Below are 12,799 nucleotides of genomic sequence, written 5' to 3' on the forward strand. Positions count from 1 at the left end.
ATGAGGGAGAGGGACTTGATCGGGGGAGGGGGAGGGAAATGGGAAGCGGTGGCGGAGAGGAGGCAGAAATCCTTAATAAATAAATAAATTTAAAAAAATAAAAAATGTTTCATATATCTGAACGATTCGCCTGGATGTATGTCTGCGTATCACATGTGTGCCTGGTACCTGTGGAGGCCAGAGAGGACATCAGATCCTCTGGAACTGGAGTTACCAATAGTTGTGAGCAGTCATGTAGGTGCTGGGAATGGAATCTGGGTCCTCTGGATAAGCAAGCGCTCTTAACTACTGAGCCATCTCTCCAGTCCCAGCTATTTGATTACTGAGGAAAAGAATTCAGACAGTGGTGGTGGCAGGGGTGGCACACCCCTTTAATCCCAGCAGTCAGGAGGCAGAGGCAGAGGCAGGGGGAATCTCTGAGTTAGAAATCAGCCTGGTCTACAAAGAGTCCAAGACATCCAGCCAGGGAAACCCTGTTTGGTGGGGCGGGAGCATTACCAGGATTGGAGAGATGGTTCAGCAGTTAAGAGTCCTTGCTGTTCTTCCAGAGGACATGAGTTAGGTTCCTAACACCCACACCAGGTAGCTGACAGCTACCTGTTCTTGGTGATCCAGTCCCATCTTTGGCCCTGGGGACAGTACATGCATAATTGAAGAGGGCACTAGATCCCCTGGAATTATAGTTACAGATTGGGTATGAGGCTATGTGGGTGCTGGGAATTTGAACCGGGGTCCTCTAGAAGAGAAGTCAATGCTCTTAACCACTGAGCCATCTCTCCAGTCCCAGTTAAATTATTTGAAAACAGCTGGCCTGTTCAAGGCCAGCCTGGTCCACACGGTGAGACCCTGTCTCAAAAGAAACAAAACAAAAAAATTCAATGAGATAGAATACTCAAATTACAAAACTTTAAAGTAAGATTAAGACAATGAGTGCTCCCAAAAGGCAGATGAAATTTATTAATCAATCATATAATTAATACAGTATTTGATATAATAGTAGCTATATTAATTGACATAATTAATAATTGTAATTATTATTAGTTTTCACTTGGTCCCATTTCATCTATATAACCAGATATTTCTTTACAATTATTTTGTGAAATTAATAACTTATGGTTTATGACATCTTTATTGTAGTGCCTGCACTATGGGATGGTATGTGAACTGGGAACTAAGCTGGAGACTTAAAAACACGTACACACAGACAGTGACACGGGGACCCGGGTCATCTCTGATACAAAAATGCCAAGAATGAAACCCTGTCTCAAAAAACCAAAAAAAAAAAAAAAAAAAAAAAAAAAAAACCAAAAAACCAAAAACCAAAAAAAAAAAAAAACCAAGAATGCCCACTTTATTGTGCTCAGGGGCAGCTTATATAGGGCTCTGACCATGCCCCCAGCTCTTGTTATCTTTCAACTGCAGCACCACCAGCCTGCCAACAGGGTCTCGTGCTCAGAGCAGAGGAAAACAAGTTGTTTACAAGAAATTCAGCAGCCAACATTTTATAACGCACACATTTTTAGGTTCATAATTGATATTTAGACTGGGTGACTGTACTGGTACATTCCTTTAATCCCAGAATTTGGGTGGCAGAGGCAGGCAGGTCTCTGAGTTCAAGGTCAGCCTGGTCAACAGAGTAGTGGTCCAGGCCAGCTAGGGCTGTGCAGAGAATCCCTGTCTTGATAAACAAAACAACCACATTTGTTATTTAAATATTTATTAGTGTGGGATTCCATTTGCTAAAAGCTTAGCTCAAAATCATCTAAAAAGTCCCTGAGAAGAGAACGTACTATTGAAGATGGGTGAAGTCTCAGTAAGCATACCCAGACTCAACAGGCACTAGCTGCAGGCTCCCACGTTCCCCTCCCTTACACCAGGGAAAGGAAGGAAGTCCAGGCTCTTCAGCTTGGCCTCAGCCTTAGCGGTAAATTCCTGGGTGGCTTTCTGCAGAGGAAGCCGGGGTGGGCCCATTGGAATCCCAGAGACCAGCGTCATGATGGCTTTGGTCTGTGACACTCCAAAACCTGGATGGGGGAAAATAAAGAGTGAAACATATCTGGTACCGCCCACTTTCCCACAAACACCCCCCCCCCAAAAAAAAACCCGGCTATATGCCAAAGTAAGCACTACAATAAGAGAATGGTAAAGATCAGTTTGACTGAGCTGGGCGTGGTAGCACACACCTTAATTCCAGTACTGGGGAAGTGGAGGCTAGAGAATCAAGAGTTCAAGGTCAGTCTGGGAAGCCTGAGACCCTGTCTTCAGGGCTGGAGAGAGGGCTCATTAGTAAGAGCACTGGCTGTTCTTTCAGGAGGTCCCAGTTTGTTTCCCAGCACCTACGTAGGGTAGCTTGGAAACCCGTGTAACTCCAGATTTAGGAATCCAATACCCTCTTCTGGCCTCTGTGGGTACTGCACTCAGATGCAAATATACACACTCAACCCCCCCCCCCCCCAATATACAACTAAAAAATGAAATGCGACCGTTTTGACAAAGAAATCATCCTTTGTGGGCCCATGAGATGGCTCAGTCGGTCAAGGCACTTGCAGCCAAACCTGAGGGCTGAAGTTCAACCCCTGGAACGTCTGCAAGTTTCCTTCTGACTTCCACACTCATGCTGTGATGTGAGCATGCTCGTATACAAAGGAATGAATAGATATTAAAATAAATCCTGCTTGCTTGTACTAACAAATTAACAAACTATGAAACAAAGAGAGGCTGGGAGTGTAGCTCTATGGTAGAATGTTTGCTTAGTATGAGAGTCCCTGGGTTTTAATTCCTGAATTTGAACAGTAAGTAAACAAACAAAATAAAACAATACAAAGAGTCAAGGTTGGAGCCTGCAGTATAGGCTCAGCCTGTAAGGCAGATGCGGCCAAGCCATCCAGGTTCAATCCCCAGGACCCACATGGTGGAGGAGAGGACTGATTCCCTCAAGTTGGCCTCTGACCTCCACATATGGGGCTATGTAAGTTCACACATATATTTGAAATAAATAAATCAAATGAAAAACAAACACAAAACCTACAGAGTCAAAATCAACCTTGAGCAAGAAGGAGGCAAGCTTGGTGGAACAAACACATTGATAATCCCAGCATTTAGAAGGTGGAGCTGAGGGCCAAGAGTTCAAGGTGGGTGCATAGGTAAAGAGTTGGCTCAGTGGTTAAGAGCATTGGCTGCTCTTTCAGAAGACCTGGGTTCAATTTCCAGTACCCACATGGCAGCTCACAACTATTCATAACTCCAGAGGACCCAACACCCACTTCTGGCCTCCTGGGGTACCAGACACATGTGATGCACAGACATATATGTAGCAGAACGCTCTTACACATAAAATAGACATAAGAATAAATTTAAAATAAATAATAAAGCTGACTTAAAAAAAAGAGTTTAAGGTAGATGATTCCTGAAGCTCATGGGCCAGCAAGTGAGCTAAATCAATAGCATTCAGACTTGGTGACCGTGTCTCAACAAATAAAAGTGGAGAACTGTCAGTCCTGATGAGATGTCTTCATCATACCCCTCTACTCAGGGCTCAGGGAACTATGGGGAACAGGAGGAGGAACAATCCCAAGAGGCAGAAGGGATGGTGGTGCCGAGGAAGCGGGGTTCTCCAGACACAGTGGGTCTGATGCACATATGAACTCAGAGGCTGTGGCAGCATGCAGAGGCCCTGATGGGGGAACTGTCAGCCAATGATCTCTTAGGGGTTGGACCAGGTGAGGGCGTGACCTTATGGGTACCCAGAGAAAACTGCAGGCAGGCCCAGGGATTTCTCTCTCTGGTTCCCATACTACACAGCTGAGGTTGGACTTCTCTCGCATTCCTGTTTTGTGAGTTTGCCCCTTATAACAAAGAAAATATAATTGGACTACTTTGGAGTTAGCCTGGGATTCTTTGACCCGTGTCCTCACCCTCCACAGAGGCCAGCGTAGGTTTAAGTCAGGTGGTGCTGAGAGGGGAAGTGGACATTGGTTCTGTCCAACAGAACCTCGCTGGGTACATAAGCTACACTCAGGGGGAGTCCACAGCCCAACAGTCAGTATATGGCCAACACAAAACAAAGGCAATGGCCATTTTGTAGAATTTTTTTTTGTCTTATATTGCTTTGTTTGGGTATTTTTTGGTCTTCCCAGTCTTTGGCTTGTATATTACAGTTTCCAATGCTGTGTTTCTATAGGTTCTATGTGTGCATGTTCCTTGTGCTTTCTCTTTTTTCTTTTTGTTTTATTCATTCACTCATTTATTTCCTTATTTATTTTATAGTTTGATTTTTTTTGTCAGAAGGTTGGCTTTTTCTCTCTCTCTTTTTCTTTTTTTTAAAAATTTACTTATATTATATAGTGTTCTGGGCACCAGATCTCATTATAGATTATGGTGTGAGCCATCATGTGGTTGCTGGGAATTGAACTCAGGACCTCCAGAACAGTAGTCAGTTCTTTTAACCTCTGAGCCATCTCTCCAGCCCTCTCTTTCTTTCTTTCTTTCTTTCTTTCTTTCTTTCTTTCTTTCTTTCTTTCTTTCTTTCTTTCTTTCTTTCTTTTAAAGATTTATATACAGTGTTCTGCCTGCATGTATGCCTGCAGGCCAGAAGAGGATGCCAGATCTCATTACAGATGGTCGTGAGCCACCATGTGGTTGTTGGGAACTGAACTCAACCTCTGGAAGGACAGCCAGTGCTCTTAACTGCTGAGTCATCTCTCCAGCCTTGAAGGTTGGCTTTCTAAAGAAAGAGAAATCAATCAGGCAGTAGTGGTGCACACCCTTGATCCCAGTATTGGGAGGCAGAGGCAAACGGATCTCTGAGTTCCAGGACACCCTGGTCTATTGAGTGAGTTCTAGGATAGCCAAGGATACATAGAGAAATGCTGTCTCAGAAAAAAAGAAAGACGAAAGAAAGGAAGGAAGGAAGGAAAGGAAGGAAGGAAGGAAGGAAGGAAGGAAGGAAGGAAAGGAAGGAAGGAAGGAAGGAAGGAAGGAAAGGAAGGAAGGAAGGAAGGAAGGAAGGAAGGAAGGAAGGAAGGACAAGAAAAGAGAAAAGTGGAGGAAGATACCTGACATTGGCAATACCCACTCTCACACGAACATATCTATAGACACAGACAACGGGACATCCTGATAGCCCCGGCCTTGGCCACAAGTGAAGGCTCAATCCAAGTTTGCATCACTCAGTGTTTTAGGCTCCAGACTAAGACACTAGAGCTAGTGGGACTAAAGAGTTCTAGCAGGAGCAAACGGAAATCCACTCACAGAGGCACCTCGCAGCTGTTCAGCTGCTTCCTCAGAGGACCCTGGTCTCTGAAGGAATTTGGAGCTCAATGTTACAAAGCACACAATGAGAAGGAGAAGCAGAAGAGCCAGCAAAGGTGCAGGTGACACAATTAACATCCTGAGAAGACAGCAAATTCGGAAGGATTTTATGAGGATAAAAGTAAGAGAAGTCACACATCATGGGAATGATTCGGAGAAAAGGAACAGACACATTTTTTTTTTTCAAAGGAAAGTAGAAATACTAAATACAGGCTGGAGAAGTAGCTCATTTGGTAGTGTGCTTGTCTGGCATGCATGAAACCATAGGTGTAATCCCCAGTACTGCATAAACTGGTAATGGTGTCTGTACCTATCACCCCAATAGTCAGAAGGTACATAACAGTGTCTATACCTATCACCCCAATAGTCAGAAGGTCTGCTGTTGACTATATACATATATGTGGGCAGGAGAGGGGGCTCAGCGGTTAAGAGCATGTACTGCTCTCGCAGAGGACCAGTCCAGTTCTCGGCACCAAGGCTATGGGGCTCACACATCCAGACTGGTAAGTCCAGCTCTGGGGAATTTGACATGATTTTCTGGCCTCCTCAGGCATCTACAAGCATGTGCTCAGACATACACAAATACATATAAAATAAAATAAAAAAAATAAAGCAAAAAATGTTTAAAAATGTATGTATCATCTTGTTTTTGCTTTGAGTCGGACGGGGTCTTGCTATTTAGTTTTTACTGGCTTGACATTTGGTATATATATATATATATACATATATATATATATATATATATTAGCCTTAATCTACAACAATCCTCCTGCCTCAGTTCCTCAAGTGCTGTTGAGAATATAGGAATGTTCTCTTTCTCTCTTCTAGCTTTTTTTGTTTTGTTTTGTTTGGTTTTTTTTGTTTTTGTTTTTCATGGCAGGGTTTTCTGTGAAACACTCCTGGCTGTCCTGGAACTCACTCTGTAGACCAGGCTGGTCTCAAACTCACAGAGATCCACCTGCCTCTGCCTCCCGAGTGCTGGGATTAAAGATGCCACCGCAGCCCAGCTCTCTTCTAGTTTTTAATCTAACTTTATTTATTTTTTATTTTTTGGTTTGTTGAGACAGGGTTTCTCAGTAGCTATGGAACCAGTCCTGGAACTTGCTCTGTAGACCAGGCTGGCCTCAAACTCACAGAGATCCACCTGCCTCTGCCTCCTGAGTGCTGGGATTAAAGGCATGTGTCACCACTGCCCGGCACAAGGAATGTTCTTAAGCAGTAATCCATCACTCCATCCTTTTAACTCCCCCCACCTTTTCAAAATTTAGATTTTATTCTATGCATATGGGTGTTTTGCCTGCATATTTGATTGTGTACCACACGAGTGCCTGGTGCCTGTAGGGGACAAAAGAGTGTGCCAGGTCAGCTGGAACTGGAGTTAGCATGATTGTGAGTCACCTTGTGGGAACTTGGAAATTGCACTTTGAAAGGACAGCCAGTGCTCTTAACTACTGAACCATCTCTCCAGCCCCTAAAATCCTTCCAGAGATCGGGTCTAGCTATATATCCCTGGCTGTCCTGAATCATGTAGACCAGTTGGCCTGGAACTTGTGGAAATCCTCTTGCCACCAATTCTTTGGGGCTGGTATTACACACATATGCTACTATACTCAACTATAGGTATTTTATATTTCATTTATTTATTTTGGCAGATTATAGTCCAGGTGGCCTTAATAAGAATGACCTTGATGTTGGTCCTCCTGCCTTCACTACTCGAGTGCTGGAATTATAGACATGTACTACTATGCCTTCTTTACCAGTTAATTTTTTATCTTTTAAAAATTTTTTAATGATTTATTTATTATGCATACAGTATTCTACCTGCATGGATGCCTGCCCGCCAGAAAAGGGCACCAGATCTCATTACAGATGGTTGTGAGCCACTATGCAGTTGCTGGGAATTGAACTCAGGACCTCTGGAAGAACAGCCAGTGCTCTTCACCTCTGAGTCTTGCCAGGCCCCTAATTTTCTATCTTGATGTACTCTAGAAACAAGTAATTACTGTATTGAAATCATAATCTTTGTGGAAAGTACTGGTTAGGGCAAAGGAATAATAATGATATTCAACAAAACTAGAGGTATCCCACTATGACAGCGTCACCGGACAGGGTAAAAAGAAACACTGTCTCAAAGGGATGGAGAAGGCTAGCTGAAACTGTGGGAATGAGACCAAGTAGACAATAGGTGCTGGGCAGAGGAGAGAGTTGCTACAGCAAGGCAGAAAGGCTCTGAAAGGGAGGTGGGAGGTTGGCCAAGAGCACTGGCCTTGACCCATGTCCAGCTGTCCCAAAGGCAGAGCCTGTCCTTGGCTGCAGTGAGTTAAGACGCCTCTCAGAGGTTCCTCTGCTCAGACTCTGTTTCCCCCTAACTTCCCTGTGTCATCCAAACCCCCATCCGTTTAAATTTACTTGCGTTAATAAACTCATTTTACATTTCACAAACGCGGGGGAACTGTCAGTCATTCGTCATTTCGTAGGATCTGTACTCAGATTGCCTTCCTCCAAGTCCTTAGGATGACATCAGCCACAGCTCAGCAGCAGAATTTTAATGAGCAGAGGCAAATAATGGGAGGGAGGGCTGATGCTATAAGGAAGAAAGAACAGAAAATGGTGTGTGTGTGAGTGTGTGTGTGTGTGAGAGTGTGTGTGTGTGTGTGTGTGTGTGAGTGTGTGTGTGTGTGAGTGTGTGTGTGTGTGTGTGTGAGAGTGTGTGTGTGTGTGTGTGTGTGAGTATGTGGTCATGTTGCTCCTGACTGCCAGGGCTGTGACTGAGCACTGTAGGTATGCTGGTTGAACCCTCATAGGGAGTGGTGGAAATCCATCTCTTTACACCTGGTCAGCCTCCGGGGAGTTGGCCTGGTCTAGATGCCTTGACAGACATGTATCAGAGGTTTTTCATGTTCGAGTCTGTGGCTCCTGGGGCCCTGTGTGCCTTCCTGTTCTTTAGAAATTGAGGCATTCCCCTAGGCAGTGGAGCACTGAGGCTTCCAGTTTATCTCTGCTTCTCTAGAAGTCAGTGAAGCATACAGAGTCTCGACAGAACAATTAGTCTTAGATATTAATCTAGTACACCCTGTATAGCTCATAAACGACGTGGTATCCTGGCAACTACAATTGTATTCTTCCTGGTAACCACCATTATATTCTGTTTCTGATAAGGGTATAAAAAGCCCGATTGCTTGCAATAATCTCGTCACAGTCTCAGTCTGGCTGTGACCCCTGTGACCCATGCCTTCTAGATGACGGTCCCTCTTACCAACCCTGGCTTGGTAAGTAAGCGCTATTGCTTTCGGTCAGCAGCGAGGCAGAGGACAGCAAGGGTACTCACCGAGTTTGATTACATGGTTGATAAATCTCTGGATACAAAACTAGAAGAGAACAGAGAAGTCCGCGGTCAGTATCGCCATGCCGTGAAAGCCATTTATACAGTTCAGAAGTCAAATGGCGGAACCTCTATGAAGTCCAGCCACCTTAGTTTTCTGTAGGTCTATCAGAATAGGAGAAAGAAGTCAATGAGATCAACACAATCTGCTCAGGCTATGACAGGAGAAACTCAGCTTCCCCAATCTGTCCTCTGAGCTCCACATGTGTGCATGCGCATACAGGTAAATACATGTAAAAACCATCTTAACTTCCTAGAGTTTTACCTTTAGCAAATGCTTCTTAGGAGTTAGATCCCTGGAACTCACAAACAAGATGGGGACCAAATCTGAAAACTTGTCCTCCAACACTGGTGCACACAGACACACACACTCCCCAAGGCCAGCGCCTTGCTTTGCGGCACCAGTTTGCTTCCTGCCTGGTGGGTGTTTCCCATTCTCAGCACACTTCGGGGTGTACACTGATTACCCTTCCCCGTTTTAGGTTCTCCCCTTCAACCTTTCTCCTATTCTTTGGTGATTCAGGAGGGACTTCCTCAAGAAGACAGGTAGGTACACACATCTATCTTTGCAGCTGGTAGGTCTCCAGCCCTCTGTAGTCTGGAAATGAGCTCAAGATGGACTATAGGATTTCTGGTAGTCAGATAAAAGCCAGCACGTGCAAGAGCAGTTTTCTAATCCCAAAAGGAGTGTTTCCCCGGCAGCTACTCGTCCCTATAATCGGAATGATTTCTCCGCCCCATCTCCCCTTGCTTTTTATCCTCTCTCTTTCTCGTCCCTCTCGCCATTCCCACTGCTCTCCTGCTTCCCTAGCCCTTGCTATGTCCAGTCTGCCTTCTTCTCTCCCTGCTCTGGACCCTTCCAGACCCTCTGGTATCTCCTCTCTTACCCACAAGAAAAACCAAACCTTCCCCTAATGAAGCCAGTTGCCATGTTGGTAGTTCTTTACTGTACCCCTGACAAACATCAATACAGGAAAAGCTGAGGCAGGAGACCTGCCATGAGTTCCTGGCTAGCCTGGGCCAGAGTGCGAGACCCTGTCCCTCAGACAAAACAATAATAACAAAAATTAAGAGAAATGACTACTCTTCTAGAGGACCCAGGTTCAATTCCCAGCACCCATATGGTGGCTCACAACTGTCTTTAACTCTAGTTCCAGGAGATTTGACTTCCTCACACAGCCATACATACAGCCAAAACATCAATACACAAGAAATAAAAGTAGCCGGGCGGTGGTGGCGCACGCCTTTAATCCCAGCACTCGGGAGGCAGAGGCAGGCAGATCTCTGTGAGTTCGAGACCAGCCTGGTCTACAAGAGCTAGTGCCAGGACAGGCTCCAAAACCACAGAGAAACCCTGTCTCAAAAAACCAAAAAAAAAAATAAAATAAAATAAAAAAAAATAAAAGTAAATTAATTAAAAAAATTAAGAATGGCCAGGTGGTGGTGGTGCATGCCTTTAATCCCAGTACTCGGTAGGCAGAAGCAGGTGGATTTCTGTGAGCTTGAGGCCAGCCTGGTCTAGAAAGTGAGTTCTAGGACAGGATCCAAGCTACACAGAGAAACCCTGTCTTGAAAAACAACAACAACCACAACAAAATTGAGGATGGCATGTACTCACTTTAACATAAACCTATGACTATTATTTTACAACAAAACCTACTTTGATGATAAAATAAGATTCTTTGTAGGAAGAAGAGAAGATTCTGTCCCACACGGGCCTTGTGTCCCGTTAGATATGAGGATAGGGAGGATGGGCAGGTTCCTTTTTTAATTTTGTTGTTTGAGACAGGGTTTCTCTGTGGAACTGCTCTGCGCAGACAAGCGAGGGAAGGACAGGGTTACCTGGTAATTGAGGGCTGAAGTGAAGTCTTTCTGTTCAAAAGCCTCCAGCATTTGGTTTGTCTTTTTTCCCAGGTAGTTATAGGTACTGGAAGACAACAGGAAATATTCCAAGCTTAGTCATTCAGTGGGAAAGATCCAAACCCTTTTTACCTGATGCTTAACAGGAAGGAGATAGGCATTGCGGATGGGTAGAGGCTCATCTTACACATGCATGGGCCTAGGTTTAGTCACCCCTCACTCCATAAAAGAATGCCAGGCCAGCCAGCCTGGGCAGCATAGTAAGGACCTGACCTAGTCCCCAAACAGGGACTAGGTAGGTGGAAACAGGAGGATTCGGAGTTGAAGGCCATCTCTAGCTATATAGTAAGTATGAACTTGAGCTACAGGAGATCTTGTCTTGGAGAAAAAAAAATCAAAACAAAGGAAAATGTGTAGTGAGGGCTCCTACTAGTCTGTAGGGCCAGTGGCTTGGAGAACCTGTCTGTCTTCAGTTCTGAGTTCTGCAGCAGCACAAAGAAGGGCCAACAGAGGAGACAGAGAAAGGTCGCAGGGAAAAGAAAAGGAACAAAGTTTTAAAATTGGAGAGTAAAAAGCTGGGAGCAGGCTTTAGCTGGGAGAGACTGCCTGAAGCACACACAGGCTCAGAGATAGACAACCAGGGCTCAAAAGCAGCCCCTGAGGTAAGTACTAAAAGCCATATGCTGGCCATGCACGGTTACACATGCCCACGATCTCAGCATTTAGTAGGCTGAGGCAGGAGGACCTCTTTGAGTTTGAGGCCAGCCTTGGTTGCACAGCGGGTACTAGACACTTGGGAGGTGGAGCGAGAGGATCATGAATTCAAGGTCATCTTTGGCTACCCAGTGAATTTGAAGTCAGCCTGGGCTATAAGAGATCATGTCTCAATACAAAACACAACAAAAAAGACTATTCAAGTTGGGCTGGGGGTGCAGTGTAGTATTACAGGTGTGCATAGCATTCCTGAGGTGCTGGGTTTGATCATCAATGTTTAAAAAGGCATCAAGTCAACAGGGCTTGTCAAAGGCAGGCATACCAAGACACATTGTGCACGGTGCCTTAGCTGCCCCTGAGGAAACAGACTCTCAGCCAGAGCAAACAGGTCGCTGGACCTGCGGCATTCTTTAGTGAAGCTGGACTCAGACTGAATGAGCATGCGATCAAACAGGACTCTCTGAATGTGGGTGACAATGGGGGCTGACTGAGAAGCCATTGATAATGGCCCCAGGACTTGTTTCTACTGCATGTACTGGCTTTTGGGGACCCTAGTCTATTTGGATGCACACGTTCTTAGGCCTGGATGGAGGAGGGAGGGCCTTCGACTTCCCACAGGGCAGGGTACCCTGCCATCTCTTAAGACTGGAGGGGGAGGAAAGAGGGTGAGTGGGGGAGCAGGAGGGGAATGGGAGGAGGGGAGGAAGTGGAAATTTTTTGAATGGAAAAATAAAAATATATAAAAATAAAAAACCTATTATTTTTATATGTATGTGTTTTTGTCTTATGAGTTTATGTGTATCATGTGCTTGTAGGAGCCTGCAGAGGTGAGATTTGCAAGAGCAGCCTGCAATTGCTTGTCTCTTTTTCCTTCTCTCACTCTCTCTGAAACAGAGTCTATCAGCTATCATAACCTCAAAATCATGGCTATCCTCCTACCTCAGTTCTTTGAATGTTGGCATTAAAAGCATAGATCATCACATGTGACTGTGTGGTTGGAACCTCCAGCTCGCCCATTCCTCCCCTCCCCCCTCCAAACCCTGCCTGCTCTGAACACAAGAAAGGTGCCAAAATGCCCAGTTCTGCATTCTTGGCGGTGACTGCAGCTTCCTCTCCTGAAGTTTCTAGCCACCCAATAAGTCCCCCACCTCAAACGCTCAGCTTTTGATCACACATGGGCACAAACCCAGCCTGTGGTGGACGCATTATCACTCCTCACCTACAACCTATAAAGTTTCCCTGCTTTTGTTTGTGGGCACGGCTTCTCGGGCCTGGGTCTCTGGGAGTGGGGAACCTGCCCAGGAGTTGCTTTGCTCAAATAAATCTGTTCTACTTTTTCAATTTGGCTTGATCTGGCTTGCCCATCCTGTGATGGATGAGGTGACCCCTGTCAGGTTTCTGAATGGGGTTGTGTGGGTAGGAACCTGTTAGTGACCACTACTAAAGTGTTTCTGTTTTGCTGTCAGTTTTGAGACAGAGTCTCAAGTAGTTCAGATTCTCTTAAAGACTTTCCATGTAGCTGAGGATGACCTT

General features: G+C 45.1%; 1 protein-coding gene across 2 annotated transcripts in view; it reads right to left on the reverse strand.

Moving 5' to 3' along the window:
• Positions 1-932: 932 nt before the first annotated feature.
• Npl (N-acetylneuraminate pyruvate lyase) overlaps positions 933-12,799 on the reverse strand; it is a 40,502-nt gene continuing 28,635 nt past the window's right edge. Inside the window, exons 10-12 of one of the 2 annotated variants that reach the window (XM_075988250.1) lie at positions 10,535-10,619; positions 8,639-8,678; positions 933-2,024 (exon numbers count right to left, since the gene is read on the reverse strand). In XM_075988250.1, the coding sequence (XP_075844365.1) occupies positions 1,840-2,024; positions 8,639-8,678; positions 10,535-10,619 (310 nt within the window). In that variant the 3' untranslated portion in view covers positions 933-1,839. The remainder of the gene's footprint in view (positions 2,025-8,638; positions 8,679-10,534; positions 10,620-12,799) is intronic. The other variant, XM_075988251.1, reaches the window with a different exon arrangement.

The sequence above is a fragment of the Microtus pennsylvanicus genome, chromosome 10 (assembly GCF_037038515.1).
Source record: "Microtus pennsylvanicus isolate mMicPen1 chromosome 10, mMicPen1.hap1, whole genome shotgun sequence".
In the NCBI taxonomy this organism is placed as follows: Eukaryota; Metazoa; Chordata; class Mammalia; order Rodentia; family Cricetidae; genus Microtus; species Microtus pennsylvanicus.